We start from the raw sequence: 16,017 nt of genomic DNA on the forward strand, positions 1-16,017 counted from the left end.
TTGGTCATTTGGGAAATATCAGTTAGTGCTGGAGCTTTTTACTGGGATTATCAAAGGGCTTACAGACGTTAGAGTCTTCTAATGTGTTTGGTCAGAGTATCAGAGATCAGGGGGAAACCGTGTTTATGTCTGTCCTCTTTTAACCATCATCTCACACAAAGTGTAGTAAGCATCAGAGGCCTCCATTTCCTCCCTAAAACCATTGATTCCATATGACGAAAATGCAAGAGAGACAGATCAGTGTTCTTCAAAAGATACATTAGTGAGCATTATACTGCTAATCCCAGGACCTGTAGGAAACTGCTAATCTGGATTATAGAATTTGTATCATGTTATAGCATCATTTGTGTCTCCTTTACACACTAAGATGTTTTCCTCCCTTTTAAAGTCCTCCTCTTTTTAACCTCTTGAGCCTCTTATTTTAATGCTTAGCTCTTGGTGCATGAAATTTCTCAGTTAAACATTCCATAAATACTATATTTTATTTTATATAAAATTACTCCATTGAAAAATGGAGTCATTTAGCATCTGAATGCTATCATATACTAAAATCTAATAATCTCCATGGAAAAGAAGTTTGACATTGTTTAGACATTTTTTTATTTTTTTTTTTGGTGAATTCTGCTAATGGGATAATTTTGCCTTATGGAAGTTTGTTTTATGTTGTGTATGTGTGCGTGTTTTTTCCTTTCACAGTTTGTATAGGCTACTTGGTTTAGTTTAAGAAAAGGTAAATGACACTTCTTATAGAGCCTGTCAGAGATAAAGCATAAGAGGCAAATTTCCCAGACAGAGGGACTCATTAAAGGCTCAGTGCAGCACAGAGAGAACCTGGACCTAAGACTGGGGCAATGGTTCAGCTTTTAGTACCACAATGAGCTGAGGCATGTAGCCAAGACAATACTGGAGTGACTTCAGGACGACTGTCTTACTGTCCCTGAGCAACCTAGCCGAGGCCCACAATTACAGCCTGTAGAACAACTCTGCAGAACTCTGAAGAGAGAAACGAAGAGGCACTTCCTGTCTAAACCCAGTTGTCAAAACCACACTCAAAGCTGCCAGTACTGAATCAAGTGACTAAATACTTTTGTAATATGACATTTTGATGTATTTATTTTTTAGTGATAAAAATCATGTCAAATATGCCAGTTTTACCTATTTCATTTAGGTATATAACATAAGCATATAATATGAAGATAGTTGCAAGGTTGAGACTTTCTTTAAAGCCAATGCAAATATCATTTTTGCTTTCAGCTGTTTATGTTCTTATTCAGTGCAGTAATACCTTTGGGGTTTTTCTTTTAAATTCATTGTGCAGCAACACAAGAATCACAAGAAGAACAAGACTCCACAATACCCTGAACTCAACATCAAAGATTGATATTTGGACTACATAAAGAGACAGAAGCACCAGAGGACACATGGATCCAAAAAGGAAAGATGGCAATTTAAAAAAAAAAGCCTGGAACAACCTTCCTGCCAAGTACCCTGGCAAATACACACTCATACATCTATTCAAACATCATTTGAAAGAATGAGATCAAAATGGAGATTTGTGGCCATGAAGCACAGTGCCACATTTGGCAAAAACCAAATACAGCATGTCAGCACAAACACCTCATACCAACTGTCAGCACAGTGGTGCAGGGGTGTAGAGTTGGGCTTATTTTGCAGCCACAAGACGGTCAGTGAGTCAACCATGAAGTCCCTTGTGTACGAAGTATTACAGAGTCAAATGTGTGGTCATCTCTCTGACAGCTAAAGCATTTTCAAAATTAGGTCATCTAACACGACAATTATCCCAAACAAAACATCAACTCTACAACAGAGGGACTGAAAAAGAAAACAATCAAGATGTTGTAATGGCCCAGTCAAAGTCTAGATTTCAACCTGAATGAAATGTTGTGGCAGGACCTTGAGAGGAAGAAGCAACACTGTAAAGAAGAGTGTGTCAAAATTCATCCACAATGATCTGAGAGATGAAGTTACACAGAAAGCAACTCAGTGTACTGGAGCTAAAGGTAGTTCTAAAAGCTACTGAATCATGGTGTGTACTTAGTGCATCACTGTAGCTCTTCCAGGCTAAACAAACTTGCTATATGTGTCATATTCTTTGGGATCTATATCAGTGTAAATGATCTAATGATGTACTCATAATGCATTGTTACACAAACAGAGATTTGGGAGTATTTCTTTATCTCTTCGATAATCTGTGTAAAAACAACAGTAATATCTGGAGAGCTTCTATATCATTTTACTGTCCTGTGCAAACAAAAATCCTGTGGAAATCAAAAATGGAGTTTTCCATCATGTGTTGGCACTGAGAGCAATCAGACCACTGCATGTCTGACTCATCACTTGAATCTAACACAACAGCTTATCAGCAACCTTTTTACAGGAGAGGAGAAAGACAGAGAGGTAGACAGACAGAGACTATGGCCAATTTTCTAATCCTGCAAGTCCGACTTACTTTAGCGTTTCATCAGTTATTTATAAAGGTAATAAAGTCTACATTAGCCCAGTTATACGTTTATTGGGAATTCATATGGTCTTTAATCTTTGAATGAATTCCTATATTTTTAATTATTTTTTTACACTTTAAATTCAAGCTCAAAATAAATTAATGAAAGCGCATGAAATGAAAATTGAAACTGAGTTATTTGTTTAGTCTGTGTAAAAGTTAGCTCCTTAAGGAATTTCATGAGAACATGAAATAAACAACAGAAAACAACTGATTTGTAACTTTAAATGCACAAAGTGAAAGATGACATCTCAGAGCAATGAAATACCTTGGAGAAAAATAACTGAAGAGTAGTAAGAGGTGAGAGGTAGCCATGGAAACATATTCATGAAAGGAAAGACGATCCATTTGCCAAGATCATCTGACTCAACCAAGATATTTGTTATTAGTCAGAAAGTGCTGAAATGGCTACCAGCACTTTAAATATATTAAACAGTGCAGTTTACAGCAGAGCCACATATTGTAATCTTGGGATGGTGATCTGCAGGTTTTAGTACACAGTTACCTTATAAAGCATCAAATATGAGGGGCGGGCATGCATAATGTTTTTAATGAGTGATATGAGCAAAAATGGATTCAAACTAGGAATAAATTGAACAGAAGAAATCAATTCCCATGCCACAGCAGATGTCATTTTATGTGAAACGAACAATAAGCCTCTCACTCAGTTCCTCAGGCATTCACTGCACTCCAGTCCATTAGCTTTGCACTGTAGTCACTGGATCATTAGGCCCCATCCGCTTGAATAATGCAAAAAGAGCAAAGCAGACAAATACCACTCAGCCTTATGTGCCTCTCATCTCTCAACACAGCAGGAGCCAACTAAACAACACATTATCCATCCAGTACTGTGTGCAACAACAGGCCTCCTCCCAGTGTGCAGGCAGCTGTGGTGACAACCCACAAATTATCCACTTTTACCACACTTATAAAACTGAAAAAAAAAATGGCAAGAGAAAAACTGAATACTATTTCCGCAAACCTGTGTCTCATAATCACATCAGCGTAGCTTTAAAATCACACGGAACAACACACAAGGAGAAACAAAGTGTTTTATCTTTTTATAGGAACATATGACTGAAGGTTTAGTCAGTGTATGAAAGATCTTTTGGTATCAGGGTATCATCAGTTTGTTTTGGGTTTGCTTTCAGTGTTCATTGAACCTGATTACACATCAGGTTCAATGAACACACTCAGCTGTGACAGTCAATGGTGCAATACATGTCAACCAGATGGTAATTTTTTATTCTGTTATTTTTAGTATTGCAAAATTATGCATTTTTGATATGCTGATGAAAAGGTGGTGCAGCATCGTCAATAGTGTTTGTTTGTTTTTTAGCAGCTTTTCAAATGTATCACCCTCCACTACAATCTACACTCACCGATGTCTTTATCAGAAAAAATGTTGCTAATCTTGGGTTGGAAGCCAGTTTTACCTTCAGAACTTTCTGATTCTTTGTTCCACTGATTATGGTGTGAGAGATTTTGGTTCATATTGATATGATAGCATCACACAGTTGTTGCAGATGTCAGCTGCACATCCACGGTGCATCCCAAAGGTGATTTAATGGACTGAGGTCCACTGACTGTGAGCACATTGTCATGTAAAATATATGTAAATGAAATAAAAGAAAACAACTTTGATTTGATCTTTTTTTTTTACATGTTTTTTTTTATCTTGCTGAAAGCAACCATTAGATGATTGGTACACTGTGATCACTAAGGGATGGACATGGTCAGCAGAAATACTCGAGTAAGTTGTTGGCATTGAAACAATGCTCAACTTGTACGAAACAGCCCAAAGTGTGCCAAAAATATCTCACACACCATTACACCACCATCAAGAGCCTGAATCACTGACACAAGGCAGGATGGATTCATGCTTTCGTGTTATTTATTCCTAAGTTCTGACTCTATCTCTGAGTGTTGCAGCAGAAATCAAATCGTCAGACCAGCCAATGTTTTTCCAGTTTTCTGTTTTCCTGTTTTGATGAGCGCACACAAATTAACCTAAATTAACCTAACCTTGCTTCCTTGTCCTTAGCTAACATGAATAGCTCCCAGTGTGCTCTGTCTGCTGCTGTAGCCTGTCTGTTTCAAGGTTCAATATGTTGTGCAATCAAAGATGCTCTTCTGCAAACCTTGGTGGTAACAAGTGGTTATTTAAGTTATTGTTGTCTTCCCATCAGCCTGTAGTAGTCTGGTCATTCACCTCTGACCTCTGGTAACAAGAATGCATTTTCACCCACAGAACTGTCACTGGTTGGATAATTTCCCTTTTTTGGGTCATTCTCTGTAAACCCTAGTGATGATTATGTGGGGAAAATCTCAGTAGATCAGCAGTTTCTGAAATACTCAGTGGAACCTGTCTGACACTACAAATCATGCCACATTTAAAACCACTTAAATACCCTTCATTCTCCATTCTGGTGCTTAGTTTGAACTACAGCAATTCATCCTTACCATGTTTACATATCTAAGTGCAGTGAGTTGTTGCCATGGGATTAGTTATTATTATTAGTTATTGGCTTTACCAAGAAGTTGGAGAGTTCCTAACATAGTGATAGCAGGCATACATTACAGATTAGGGTAGATTTATCAGTGTGCTGCTAACTATTGCAGCTTAGTTGAAAGTACAGTGCATTTTTATGTTGATGGCAATATAGCCTCTGTTACACAGAGAACACAGGAAGTCTACAAGCCACATATATATACTGCAGGGCATCAGAGTTTGATTATTTTATGGCCATTGAAAGGGAACTTTGGGAACGAGAGAGAGTACCAGTGAAAGCTCTTTAGCCTAACCTCCAGCAGTGAAGATGAAGTAATAGGCAACACTGAAACAGACTGAGGATAGTTCCAAGAGGAAGAAAAGAACCATTCATTTAAACAATTCATACTAAAAGTATAGATTGTTTAACTTAAGTAAAAAATTATATAAATAACAATCTAATTTTTTTTATTTATTTACTTTACATTCCTCTCTGGGTTCACCGGTCTTTATTTTTCCTCGTGCAGCCGACTGTAAGCAGGAACCCTGATGACCATGGTATTGTCAGAGAGTTAGGGTGTTTGTGATTTGACTTCCCTGCTGATAGACATCGCAGTTCTGCCCACATCACGGACAGAGCAGCCAATAGCATGAAGAATGTAAACCAAACGCCTGTGTGGAAAAAAAACCAATGGGAGTGAAGCTGTTTTGCTGCCCTGCCTCTGCCTGTCGCTGAATAGCACTGTTGTGCGTGCACATGTGACTACAGAAGGCGCTTACTGGTATTTAAAAATCATCGATCGGGTGCTGAAGTGGACAGCTCCTCATGCAGATAAAACAAACCAAAACAACAATGGCTCGCGTTGCTCCTCGCGGACGCTGAATGGCGAACCTAACTTGTCCGGCAGCGCATTTTCTTTGAACATTTATTTTAAGCTGCTGAAGAGAAAAGGCGCCGAGCTCTCTACGCAAACGGTTAGGCGGATGTTGTGACACCTGTGGCTGAATCGGGATCGCAATTTCATAAAAGGGTGGTTGGATTGTTTCACGTTCGCATCCATCCTGCAGGAGACGGGCTGCGGAGCCGTATGATCTCGTGTGGGAAAACACAAAGGTAATCTAAAGCCTTTTAGGCTACGGGGGCATTACTTTCTAAGCCACTCTCTATATCTGCTTGCACAGGAAGGAGCATGGATAGAGAGGAATTTTCTCTCACCAGCGCGTTGAGTGGATTTAGAGAGCGGCTGGTGAGCTCCCGTGGAAACTAAACCGAGGTCAGTGGCTAAAGCATTGTTCGAATAAGCGCGCTGTTTAGAGCTCCCCCTTTTTAATCATTTCATATCTTCTAAGAAGGATATAGATTTTTTTTTTATCAGTCATGGGGAAAGAGGAATGCAAAACAATGCTGGACGCTTTGAACAAAGTGACCGCCTGCTACAGGCATTTGGTCATCGCTCTTGGGAGCACTTCGGACTCGCAAAACCTGCGAGAGGAGCTGAAGAAGACCCGCAAAAAGGCCCAGGAGCTGGCGGTGGCCAACAGGACTAAACTGACTTCTTTGCTCAAAGATAAGACCATCAGCAAAGAGGATCGGGCCGAGTACGAGCGCCTGTGGGTGCTGTTCTCTAGTTGCATGGAGCTTCTTGAGGTGGACATGAAAAGGTCCTTAGAGATAGCACAGGATTTCCCCCTCAAGGTGCCCACAAGACACCTCATCCAGACAGGGATGACCGGCAGCACCACCACGGTGGCGGCCCGGGCCATGAGCGTGCAGAATATGAAGTACGAGGCGGACAGCAATATCGACACGGCAGACCTCAGAGACCTACAGGCCGAGATCACCCAGGTGAGCCAGATGATGGAAGAAATGGAGATGAAGGTGCAGGTGGCGCCGTGGGCCGTGGAGGCGAAGCAGGAGGCAGGCGCTGAGCTCAAGTCCAACATGAGTGTAGGGAATTCCTCAGTGGGTGTCATCTCGATCTGCGAAGAAGAGCCCAAAGAAGAAGAAGGTGGCGGAGGGAGCAGGGAGACTGGTTTTGCGTCAATCTGTGCGGTGATTGGATTCTTTGTCATCGTTATAGTCGCCTTGGTTCTAGGCTATTTGGTCGTCAATATGTGAACTGTCTAACCAAAAGCCCACCCTGATGGACATCCTGTGAAGCTGCCCAGGGAGCGGTAAGACTCTGCAGGCCCATAAGAAAGAGAAAGAGCGTCTTTTTGGGCTTGAAAAATAATGTGGACACAGAAAAGTTATTAAGCTTTCCTTGATTTGTGAATGTATTTGGCAGAGACGAGAAATTGCACTAGATAAGCTAAAATGTACTAGAACAATATAGCCAAAGTGTGAAAATAATGGGAGTGAGGTAGAAAAAGTATGTTTGGGGGGGAGGGCCAGTGGACCATTTATTTTTGGAAGAGGGTGGGAAAAAAGGTCATAAAATTACGTGACAGAGTCTAGCCATCAGGATGATATAAACAACACGTAATCCAAGTGGATTAGTGGAAAAGCTCAAGCAGAAATGTAGCCTACGGTTAACTATTCTCATGATGTTCTGTGGATTGATGCTTTGCATCCAGAAAAGTTAAATCTGCTCAAACAAACAGGGGGGCATCTAAAAAACGGTTGTCTTATTGAAACTATAGTGGAAGCCAGCACAGTTCATCTCTGCTCGTCAAACCAAACTGGTCGGATGTTATCAAATCTGCACTCTTCTACACTCCTTTCAGCACCGTTTTAATGCGTCATAATAATCTGTATAGCCAGATTGCAATAGGCCTGCATCTTACTTTACCGCATCAAATCACAATGTGCTTGATGAGAGCCTTGGGACCGAAGAGATGTTCACAGTCTTTTAATAACGCACCCATTCACTGTAAGCCTGCTCATGTTCCTTTTCAGGGTTTTCTTGCACAGTGTTGAATGTACATTGCAACATGAATAGAAGGTTTGTATATACTGCTGTTTCAGAAAATGTACATACAATCAAGTATATTTATTATAATAAAACTTCGAAACACACTTGAAAATGTGCTTGCAGTTTGATAGGTGCTTTACAAACATGACCAGGCATGCTTGTAAGGTCACTTTGTCTGAAGGTGTGGTAAGTTGTGTACCAGTCCGGGCCTAGTTTGTAATCACTGCAAACCTAAGCTAGAGATCTATACATCTAACACACATAGAGATGTTTTAAGAAGGGAATTAACCACTTAACCACCTTAGGTTTAAAATAGTACTTAATTTAAATGGAAAGTAGACTATGCTTAAATCCCTAATAGTTTTACATCTAAGAGCCTTTAAGGGTATTCCTGGACTGGCATCCAGTTGAACTGGAAGCAGTCAGAGTCAAAGTTTCCACCCATGTGGTTGTTAGTTAAGGCTAGATGCACACTAAGACAGTTTTCTTTAGCCCAACATGAATATAAATGCAAGTTAGTTATTAATTTGCAGAACAGAAACGAGTGCTGCTCCAGAAATATTTTCAAGTCACATGCTTTAGTACATTGGGCTAAAAACAAAAACCTTAACATATAGAGAGATAATGCATCTAATGCTTGTCAAACCACCCTAAAATTCATAAAATAGAATTATGCAAAGGATTGAAAACATCTTCCACTTTTTTTAACTCCACAAATGTTTGACAAAAAATGTAAAAAGTCAAAAAGACAAAAGTGCACTTAAAAAAAAAGATAGCAAAATTGTTGGTATAAGCATGCATGTAGATATTTTCAGAAATGTATATGTGGGTAAAATTTTCAAGGATGAAACATGTTGGTCTAAAAATAATAATGGTCATTGAAACTTTGTCATAATCTGGGTTTGAACTCACAGTAACTTGTACTTTGATGCCTCCAGGCTAAAATATCCAGGTATCACAAAACTTCATTTCTTACATAGCCATAATGTCTATGTAAGTGAAATAGAAAACCAGATTTATGCACAAACTCATTACATTTTTGTGTCAGAGTGTTTGTGTGTTATCATTATTATTCATTTAAAAAAACATGCCAATTCATGTAAGTAGGTGTCTGAGTTTCTTTCTCCAACAGGCCACCGTGTTCATCCTGTGAGTTTCCTCATCTTCATTGCAAGTTGGTTAACTTATGTTCACTAAACTCTCATTCATTTCATAAGTGAAACAACAAACAGTCATGGAATTAATGACTCTGGTCATCAATCAAATCAGCAGGAGGTCCATTTAGATTGACAAAAGAGCCAATTTAACTAAAAATAATAATTCAAGATAAATATTTACACTTGTATCAGTAAAATAAAAGTTTGATGCAAATTCTAATGAAAAGACTGTTTAAATGCTGGCACCTGAAAAGCTGCACATCACATGAGCCCTGAAAGGACCCTAATGATCAGCTTCTTAAGGAGGTCCTCTTGTACTAATTGTATATGGTAAGTGGACCCATGGCATTTGAAGTCAATTGAGTCTTAGGCTGAATGTAGTTATCTCACATGTTTAAATGCAATTACAGTACATCCACATTCCTGTTCGAAGCAGAGGCTCCTTCCTTTACATATATATATATATATGTGTGTGTATATATATATATGAACTATATGTAAAACATTGTAAAGGTATTCAAGTTTCAGATTCATTTCCTGTTTCCAGGAAATGAATCTCTCTCTCTTCTCCACCTCTCAATACAGAAATTCTGTGGAGAAACATTTAAAAAAGAAACTAGTATAATAGAGTAAACAAAGTAGATAAAATGCAAGATATTTAATCTTCTAACAAAAAAGCTGAAAGCATTCTTTGGCAAGACTTCGATGTGTGAAAATCAGTGGCATGCTCTACTCACATCTGATTCACAGTAGGCTTTCTGACATCTTGTTTATCGTTGCTGTCATTTCACAGAGGCACTATGCTCTTCTAACAGTGAGTCACGGACCTTGAATCTCTCGAAACTTATGACAGATTCACATTGTCATCCGGAAATCTAAAAATATAAAAGCGATTAATTAAACATGAGGATGAGAGGGAGGAGATTTAAGTAGAGAATGAGATGAAGCATCCTCAAATGCTGCCCTTTAAAATTTGTTCCACTCACTTCCAGAGGAAGAGGAGCATTTATGCAACATGCAACTCAGACACTGTTTCATGTGTCTTTTAAATTGCTTTTTAAAAAATTTCAGTTATGCAAGATGTTCCTGAAAATAGCCACAGCATCAAATATTTAGAGTGCTCCATCACTCACCTTTACAGGTGAGTAAATCAGGTTTCTCAACAGCTGTTTGGAGGTATTTTATTTTAACATATGCACAACAAAACCATGTATTTGCTTAATTCGCTCGCTTGGAAACAAGCACACTAAGCAGACTGGTTCACAAAGAGGTGAGCTACACACTTGGCAGACACAGACCACTGCATCATCACTTCATCTGGACTTAGATGGTGGGTTTTCAAGGCTGTGAGTTGCCATAGAAACCCTTAACATACTCCGCAAACAGCACAGAAGGTTCAGCAGCGTTATTTCAACTCACCCGCTTTCTGCCACCACCATCCTACACACACGGCACTCTGAAGCAGTAAGAGATGAGGTGTGAGGACAGGGGAGGGCAAAAGGGGACAGAAGCTCTGCATCTTTTATCAAGCTGACAGGTAAAATATGTCAGAAAGATGAAAACCAGACTGAGGGCTGCTGACTCGCTTCAGTGTGTCTCTTCATTTTTTTTTTCTGGGAGAAATGTTTTCGTCAGATCAGAGTGACATTAAAGTACTTTTTCTGATGAACACAGGTGACATTATGACAGCATATTTGGATCTATCTCTTGTGCTGGTTCAGCCTCTTCCCACTTGTTCTAGTCGTCTCAGCAGTCCAGCAGACGGCGGCCTGTCACATTTAAAGTGCACTTTGTGTTTTTGAGAGCCGATACCAAAAACAGTTATGAAAAAAAAATCCTGTCTTAAAATACTGTACTGGAGAAATGTGTGAGACAAGGCTATGGGTACGTTGAGCCACCACCAGTTTTCCGGCCCGAAAAACAGGTGGATTTTCGGTTCTTTCTTACTACAGAAGAAAGAACATTATAAATAAAGTTGTAATATACTTTATTTACATTTTAAATTTTGAGTGTGAATTAGTGAAAGTGTACCTCTGAATTGCACCTTTTCTAAAAAGGTGACTGGTGCATAATGTACTGGAACTCTCGGGGTGAATTCAACCATTGGCCTCTTTTATCTCAAATTAATTTTGTATCTGTACAAAGCTTGTTGTTATGTCAAATATACAGTTAAGTGAACACTGAAAGCTAAAAGAAAAAAAATCTTTGGATGCTCATGTTCCACAAGAAACAAATTTGTCATGTCTTGGATTTCATGACAAATCATATCCAGACTTTTACTTTAAAACCTGGTTAATATGAACTGTTTTCTCAGATAGTTTAACAAACTACCTCACACCACCCTCATGGAGCCTGTGTCTGGCTGTTTGATAAGAAAAACATGCATGAGTAGCCCTTTTGAAGTCTATTTGAAAGAGCAGAACAAACACTTCCAGAGCTCTGGTAGTGTTTCTTTCTCATACAAACAAGCAGATACTAATCCTGCTGCTGGATTGACGCTCTTCCACACTTTTGATGGTGATAGTTGGGAGATACAGGAAACATTTTTTAGACAGTATAAACAGGTATGCCATCCTGGAGGAGCTGGGCTACCTGTGCAAAAGGAATGTGCTTCAGGTACTGCTTCATGCTGCCAGTATTGACAAGAATGGTACTGAAAAATCACAGCAAAGGAGAGGAAGCACTGCATGTGTTATCACGTTGATTTGCACCAAAATGGATGAAACTGATTTACAGCAGTCTATGTTCCCTACAATATGCCTGAAACTTACCTGACTTTGTGTTATACTGTGATGATTGAACTGAATTGAGAGCCTTAATTTTAATAGGACAAACCATTTGGCTCATTACTTATGTCCATCACAAATAATCATAAGATATAGCACAAAAAGGCAGGTTAAAGCAGCGTTATTGAAAGGTTAATATGAATAATGATCAAATATGCTCAATAATAAATTCATTTATACTGGCAAAAATCCTGCGTGGCCCATTTTGCACAAAGTATTTCTCACAAGGCTTCAATTTGTCCTGAAGGACACTGTTCTGGAAAACTTCTACTTATGCATCCTCCACACAAGGACAACCATGAACACACACAAGACACTCGTGTTTTTCAGCAGCCTTTATGTTTAAATTTATCAGATTTAACAAATTTCATTAACAGCATTGCTGTAATCAACCTATATTTCCAGTAATAAGCACAACTGATCAAACACAGCCTTCAGCTTTCACTACAACGGCGACAAAGTTTGAGGATACTCTGGTCCTCTGTATAGTCATGAAGAACATGTCTTTGGATTGCAATAACTATATATGCATTTTTATTGGAACAAAAATCTGACCTCTTAATGCATCTGTGTCTGTGCAGGCAGGTCCGTGCAAATAAAAAGTTGTCTAATCTTTAAACTGCATATACAATTTTTGAAGTTGCTTTTTGTCCTGACGTAAAAACTAACTACACACTGTAAAAACAGACACGATTACTGCCATTATTTAAATGAGCTGTCTGGCAGGTCCTGCAAAGTTTGGCCTGAGCTGAAGACTGAATGTTCTTTCTTCTTCTGTCCATGTTTGTCTTCTTCTTCTCTTCCAGCTTCATGTACTAGGAATTTCTACCCAAAACAAGCCAATCTGAAACACATTAACTCTCAAAGTGCTGCAAAATTTCTAATTTAAATTAACATAATAAAATATACAGTGACGAGAGCAACATGACTGAGACCGATATAAAAATATGACTGTAAATTTGCCTGGTTTTGTGACTTTTTATTTCATAGGCACAGGAGGACAAGGATCACAGGGTTGTCAAAGCTGACTTTTTGAGTCATGTGACACTGCTGAATGTGCAACAGGGAGGACGTGCTTGTATTTTGGAGTGATGGTGATCTGTACCCTTAAAGTGTATGGATCTGATATGACAATACGGTGGAGCGGGGAAGCATCCTGATGATCCTTTGATTGAGGGGCTGTGTTTTTTGCAGCTTCAGAGTCTCTTGGGCTGTCCACTGGATAAAGTTTATCACCTGGATGAGTAAGTAGTCCGAGAGAGAGAGAGAGAAAGGAAAGATTAAACATAGATAGGTGTAAATCATTAAATGATAATGATAAAATCTGCACCTGGCAGCAGCGATATATGATGTTCATCATTTGATACAACAACGGGCATCCACTGCTCGCAGCCCGCTGTGGCACGCTGGCTGGCGAAGTTGTGGAGATCATTTAGTAGAGGGAAGTGGCACAGGCGGCTGAGTTCATAGAACTGTGGAGGCGCAATCCACAACTCCTGTGCCTGGTAGCTCTGCAAGATCTCTGAGGGTGTGGACCACTGAAACACACAGATGGGGTTAGTGTTTTAGAACTGCAACACTGTGATCTTACCTTTGATTTGGTACACAATATCAATCAGCTGGTACAAAGACACCCGAAAGAGCTAGTGTTATTTACCCACTGAAACTAATTTTACCACATTTTCTGTGTAATTTCAGCTGCAAAACCCCATTTTTGAATTACTCACGCTGACTTATCCTTGTGTAACCAGTGGCCCCTGGAAGATTTTAATGATTGGTAGAGGAATTGTATAAAGAAGTTCAGTGTCAGGTGATATCAGTTCTTATCTTGGGAGGTCTTGCTAGCCTCCCAGTGTGATTTTCTGAGATCACACTTTTTTTCTTTATGAGGAACATTATGTAAGAGGCAAGTTGACTGCACTGGGAAAATTTAAAAAGGAGCAAGTATCGAACCACTTCTTAGGTCTATGACATTTTCCAACTGTGCTTCTTTAAAAAAAACAAAAACGAACTCTGTGTCGTAAAACAGAAATCATGATTGTCAAGAAACTGATTCACAAGGCGGTAAGCATCACTATCAAGAATTTGGAGGTGTTTCCGTTAGTGAGGGACAGGAGGTCACTGAACAAACTGCTCTCCACCACAGACAATCTCACCCACTCCACTCCGCACTACTGAGGCAGCAGAGCTCCTTCAGACTGATTCAAACACACTGCCATAAAGAATGATTGTAGAAAGCAATCCTATATTTCTCTATAAAACTGTACAATAAGGTTTTGTTCTGTCACAGGTGAACATACCTGTCAGGAATAAGATCTAAAACACACATTTTTGTATTATACCCTTTCATGTTTACTTTTATTTATTTTTTTGTAAATGCAATTTACACTATTCTCTTGCATTCGCTTCAGTTTTACTCTTTGTTTGCTATCATTGTAGTCTATGTAAATTTTTGCACTATTTAACAGTATAATTCCCTTACTGTGCACCTGTGGCACTTATACATTCATTTGGTTGTTTATTTACTGCAGACTGTGCTGTTTTTATTCCTTATCCCACTGCTGTAACACAATCATTTCCTTTCTGGGATCAATAAAGTATTTAGCAGTGATTACTGAAAGGTCTTAATTTTGTTCTCCGAATTCATTTCCTGTTACATTTGGAGCATTTCTTTGCTTTACTTTGTCCCCTGGCATTGAATGGGCTGTGGACAAAAAGATCTGCAGGTCTGTCTAATAAGAATAAATTGACATCTCTTGTTTTCTGTAAGCTATAAGCAAAAGGTCGATAGAGGCTGTGTCCTACCACACCAGGCAAGACCCTCGGTGCAAGTTGTGCAAAGATGCTCCTGAGATGACCACATAACAGCAGCGTGCAAGATGCTAGCAGGCAGGGGATACATGGAACCCTATAACCAAGTGCCTGGCATAGTATACAGGGACATCTGTGCTGAGTATGGCTATACTATATCTTTGCTAAATAATATGGCCATACCAAGAGATAGAAAAATCAGAAAGGAGCCACCCCTCAGTGGCTGTAGCTCAGGAGTCAGTTGCTCTACCAGATCCCAGATTTTAGTTGGGATACTGTTGGATTATATGACTGACCCCCTTTTTAATGAATTGGTAAGCAGGTTTTGATGGTCACGTGTGCGTTTCATGCGTCTATAAAGAATATAAATTAATCTGGCTGGAAATATGTAATCACCTGAAAACGCTCAATTTCCTTATCATCTTGTAGCGTATGCGGAATCTCCTGCAAGCAGCAGATGAAGAAAGCTGTGTCAAATCTCGTCGTCCCATATCGGCCTGCTGGAGTCAGCCAGTTGCTCCACTCATGTAAAGCCCAGATGTTAGGCAACACTTGCAGCTCTCTACACATCCTAATAAAGTTGGAGGGGTTCTGGTTAACCAGAGCCCTCCACTTGGTGAGCTCACTGCTGCACAGATCATTCACCCCGTAGCGCTCAATGTAACCAAAGTCCTTTATGCTTTTTAACATTTTTTTCTCCTCTGTTTTGGGAGCAACCAGAAGTACGCCAGATTCCTCAAATGTTTCCCTCAACGCGCAGATCCGGAGGGCGACTTCTCCCGGGATGGGAGAGCCTAGTTTCAGTCGGTCTGTAGCAAAGATTGGAGGTCTGGTCTCCAGAGGCTGTTTGACACTTCTTAACCCGAAAGTCAGGGAGTTAGTGAAAGATCTGAAAATGTCCAACCACTCACTGGAAAAATCCGATGCGTCCACCACTCCCCCAGGAAACACATAAGCATTGGGCATGAATCCGCTTTTACCGCTTCTTTTAAGCAGCAAAACGTCGTAATCAAAGGGGGACCTGTGGGGCAGATGTGACTGTCCAGAGTCGCTTTCCCCTGTCAGCGGTGCTCTCGGGGTGAAACCACGCCCGCGTCCTGCGGCTAAAATCAGAGTGGCCGCCTCTTTCCAGTGCTTCAGTGTCGTGTTCATCCTAAACCAGCAGCGGTTTCATTCAGTCTAAAAAGTCTCAGCCTCTGACCTCTGTACTTTCACCGTCAGCTGGCTGGTAGCTTTGTTTTGGTGGAAGTCACATGATTCGGGGAACTGGGGACAGAAGCCGTTATCGCCATCTAGAGGCTGGAAGATCAACAATAACACGATCCTTAAATACAAT

The 16,017-nt window shown here is 39.9% G+C and overlaps 2 protein-coding genes across 2 annotated transcripts; one reads left to right on the top strand and one right to left on the bottom strand.

The window, feature by feature from the left end:
- The first annotated feature begins 5,742 nt into the window (after positions 1-5,742).
- LOC102204291 (regulator of G protein signaling 9 binding protein) lies at positions 5,743-8,025 on the top strand. Its single transcript, XM_005733338.1, has one exon. It carries the CDS (start codon positions 6,391-6,393, stop codon positions 7,129-7,131), a length of 741 nt encoding a protein of 246 aa, XP_005733395.1. The 5' UTR covers positions 5,743-6,390; the 3' UTR covers positions 7,132-8,025.
- Positions 8,026-12,197: 4,172 nt separating this feature from the next.
- nudt19 (nudix (nucleoside diphosphate linked moiety X)-type motif 19) lies at positions 12,198-15,959 on the bottom strand. Its single transcript, XM_005733339.1, has 3 exons — positions 15,078-15,959; positions 13,201-13,408; positions 12,198-13,106 (listed from the first exon to the last, which is right to left on the bottom strand). Exons 1-3 carry the CDS (start codon positions 15,831-15,833, stop codon positions 12,889-12,891), a joined length of 1,182 nt encoding a protein of 393 aa, XP_005733396.1. The 5' UTR covers positions 15,834-15,959; the 3' UTR covers positions 12,198-12,888.
- Between the last annotated feature and the right edge of the window lie 58 nt (positions 15,960-16,017).

The sequence above is a fragment of the Pundamilia nyererei genome, unplaced genomic scaffold (assembly GCF_000239375.1).
Source record: "Pundamilia nyererei isolate P.nyererei 1_Seehausen unplaced genomic scaffold, PunNye1.0 scaffold00051, whole genome shotgun sequence".
NCBI classification, from domain to species: domain Eukaryota; kingdom Metazoa; phylum Chordata; class Actinopteri; order Cichliformes; family Cichlidae; genus Pundamilia; species Pundamilia nyererei.

Coding starts and splice junctions, on each gene's coding strand:
- LOC102204291 (XM_005733338.1), top strand. CDS start 6,391: ATGGGGAAAGAGGAATGCAAAACAATGCTGGACGCTTTGAACAAAGTG.
- nudt19 (XM_005733339.1), bottom strand. CDS start 15,833: ATGAACACGACACTGAAGCACTGGAAAGAGGCGGCCACTCTGATTTTA. Junction 13,409..15,077: donor AGGAAATTGAGCGTTTTCAG/GTGATTACATAT, acceptor TGTGTGTTTCAG/TGGTCCACACCCTCAGAGAT. Junction 13,107..13,200: donor TCATATATCGCTGCTGCCAG/GTGCAGATTTTA, acceptor TTACTCATCCAG/GTGATAAACTTTATCCAGTG.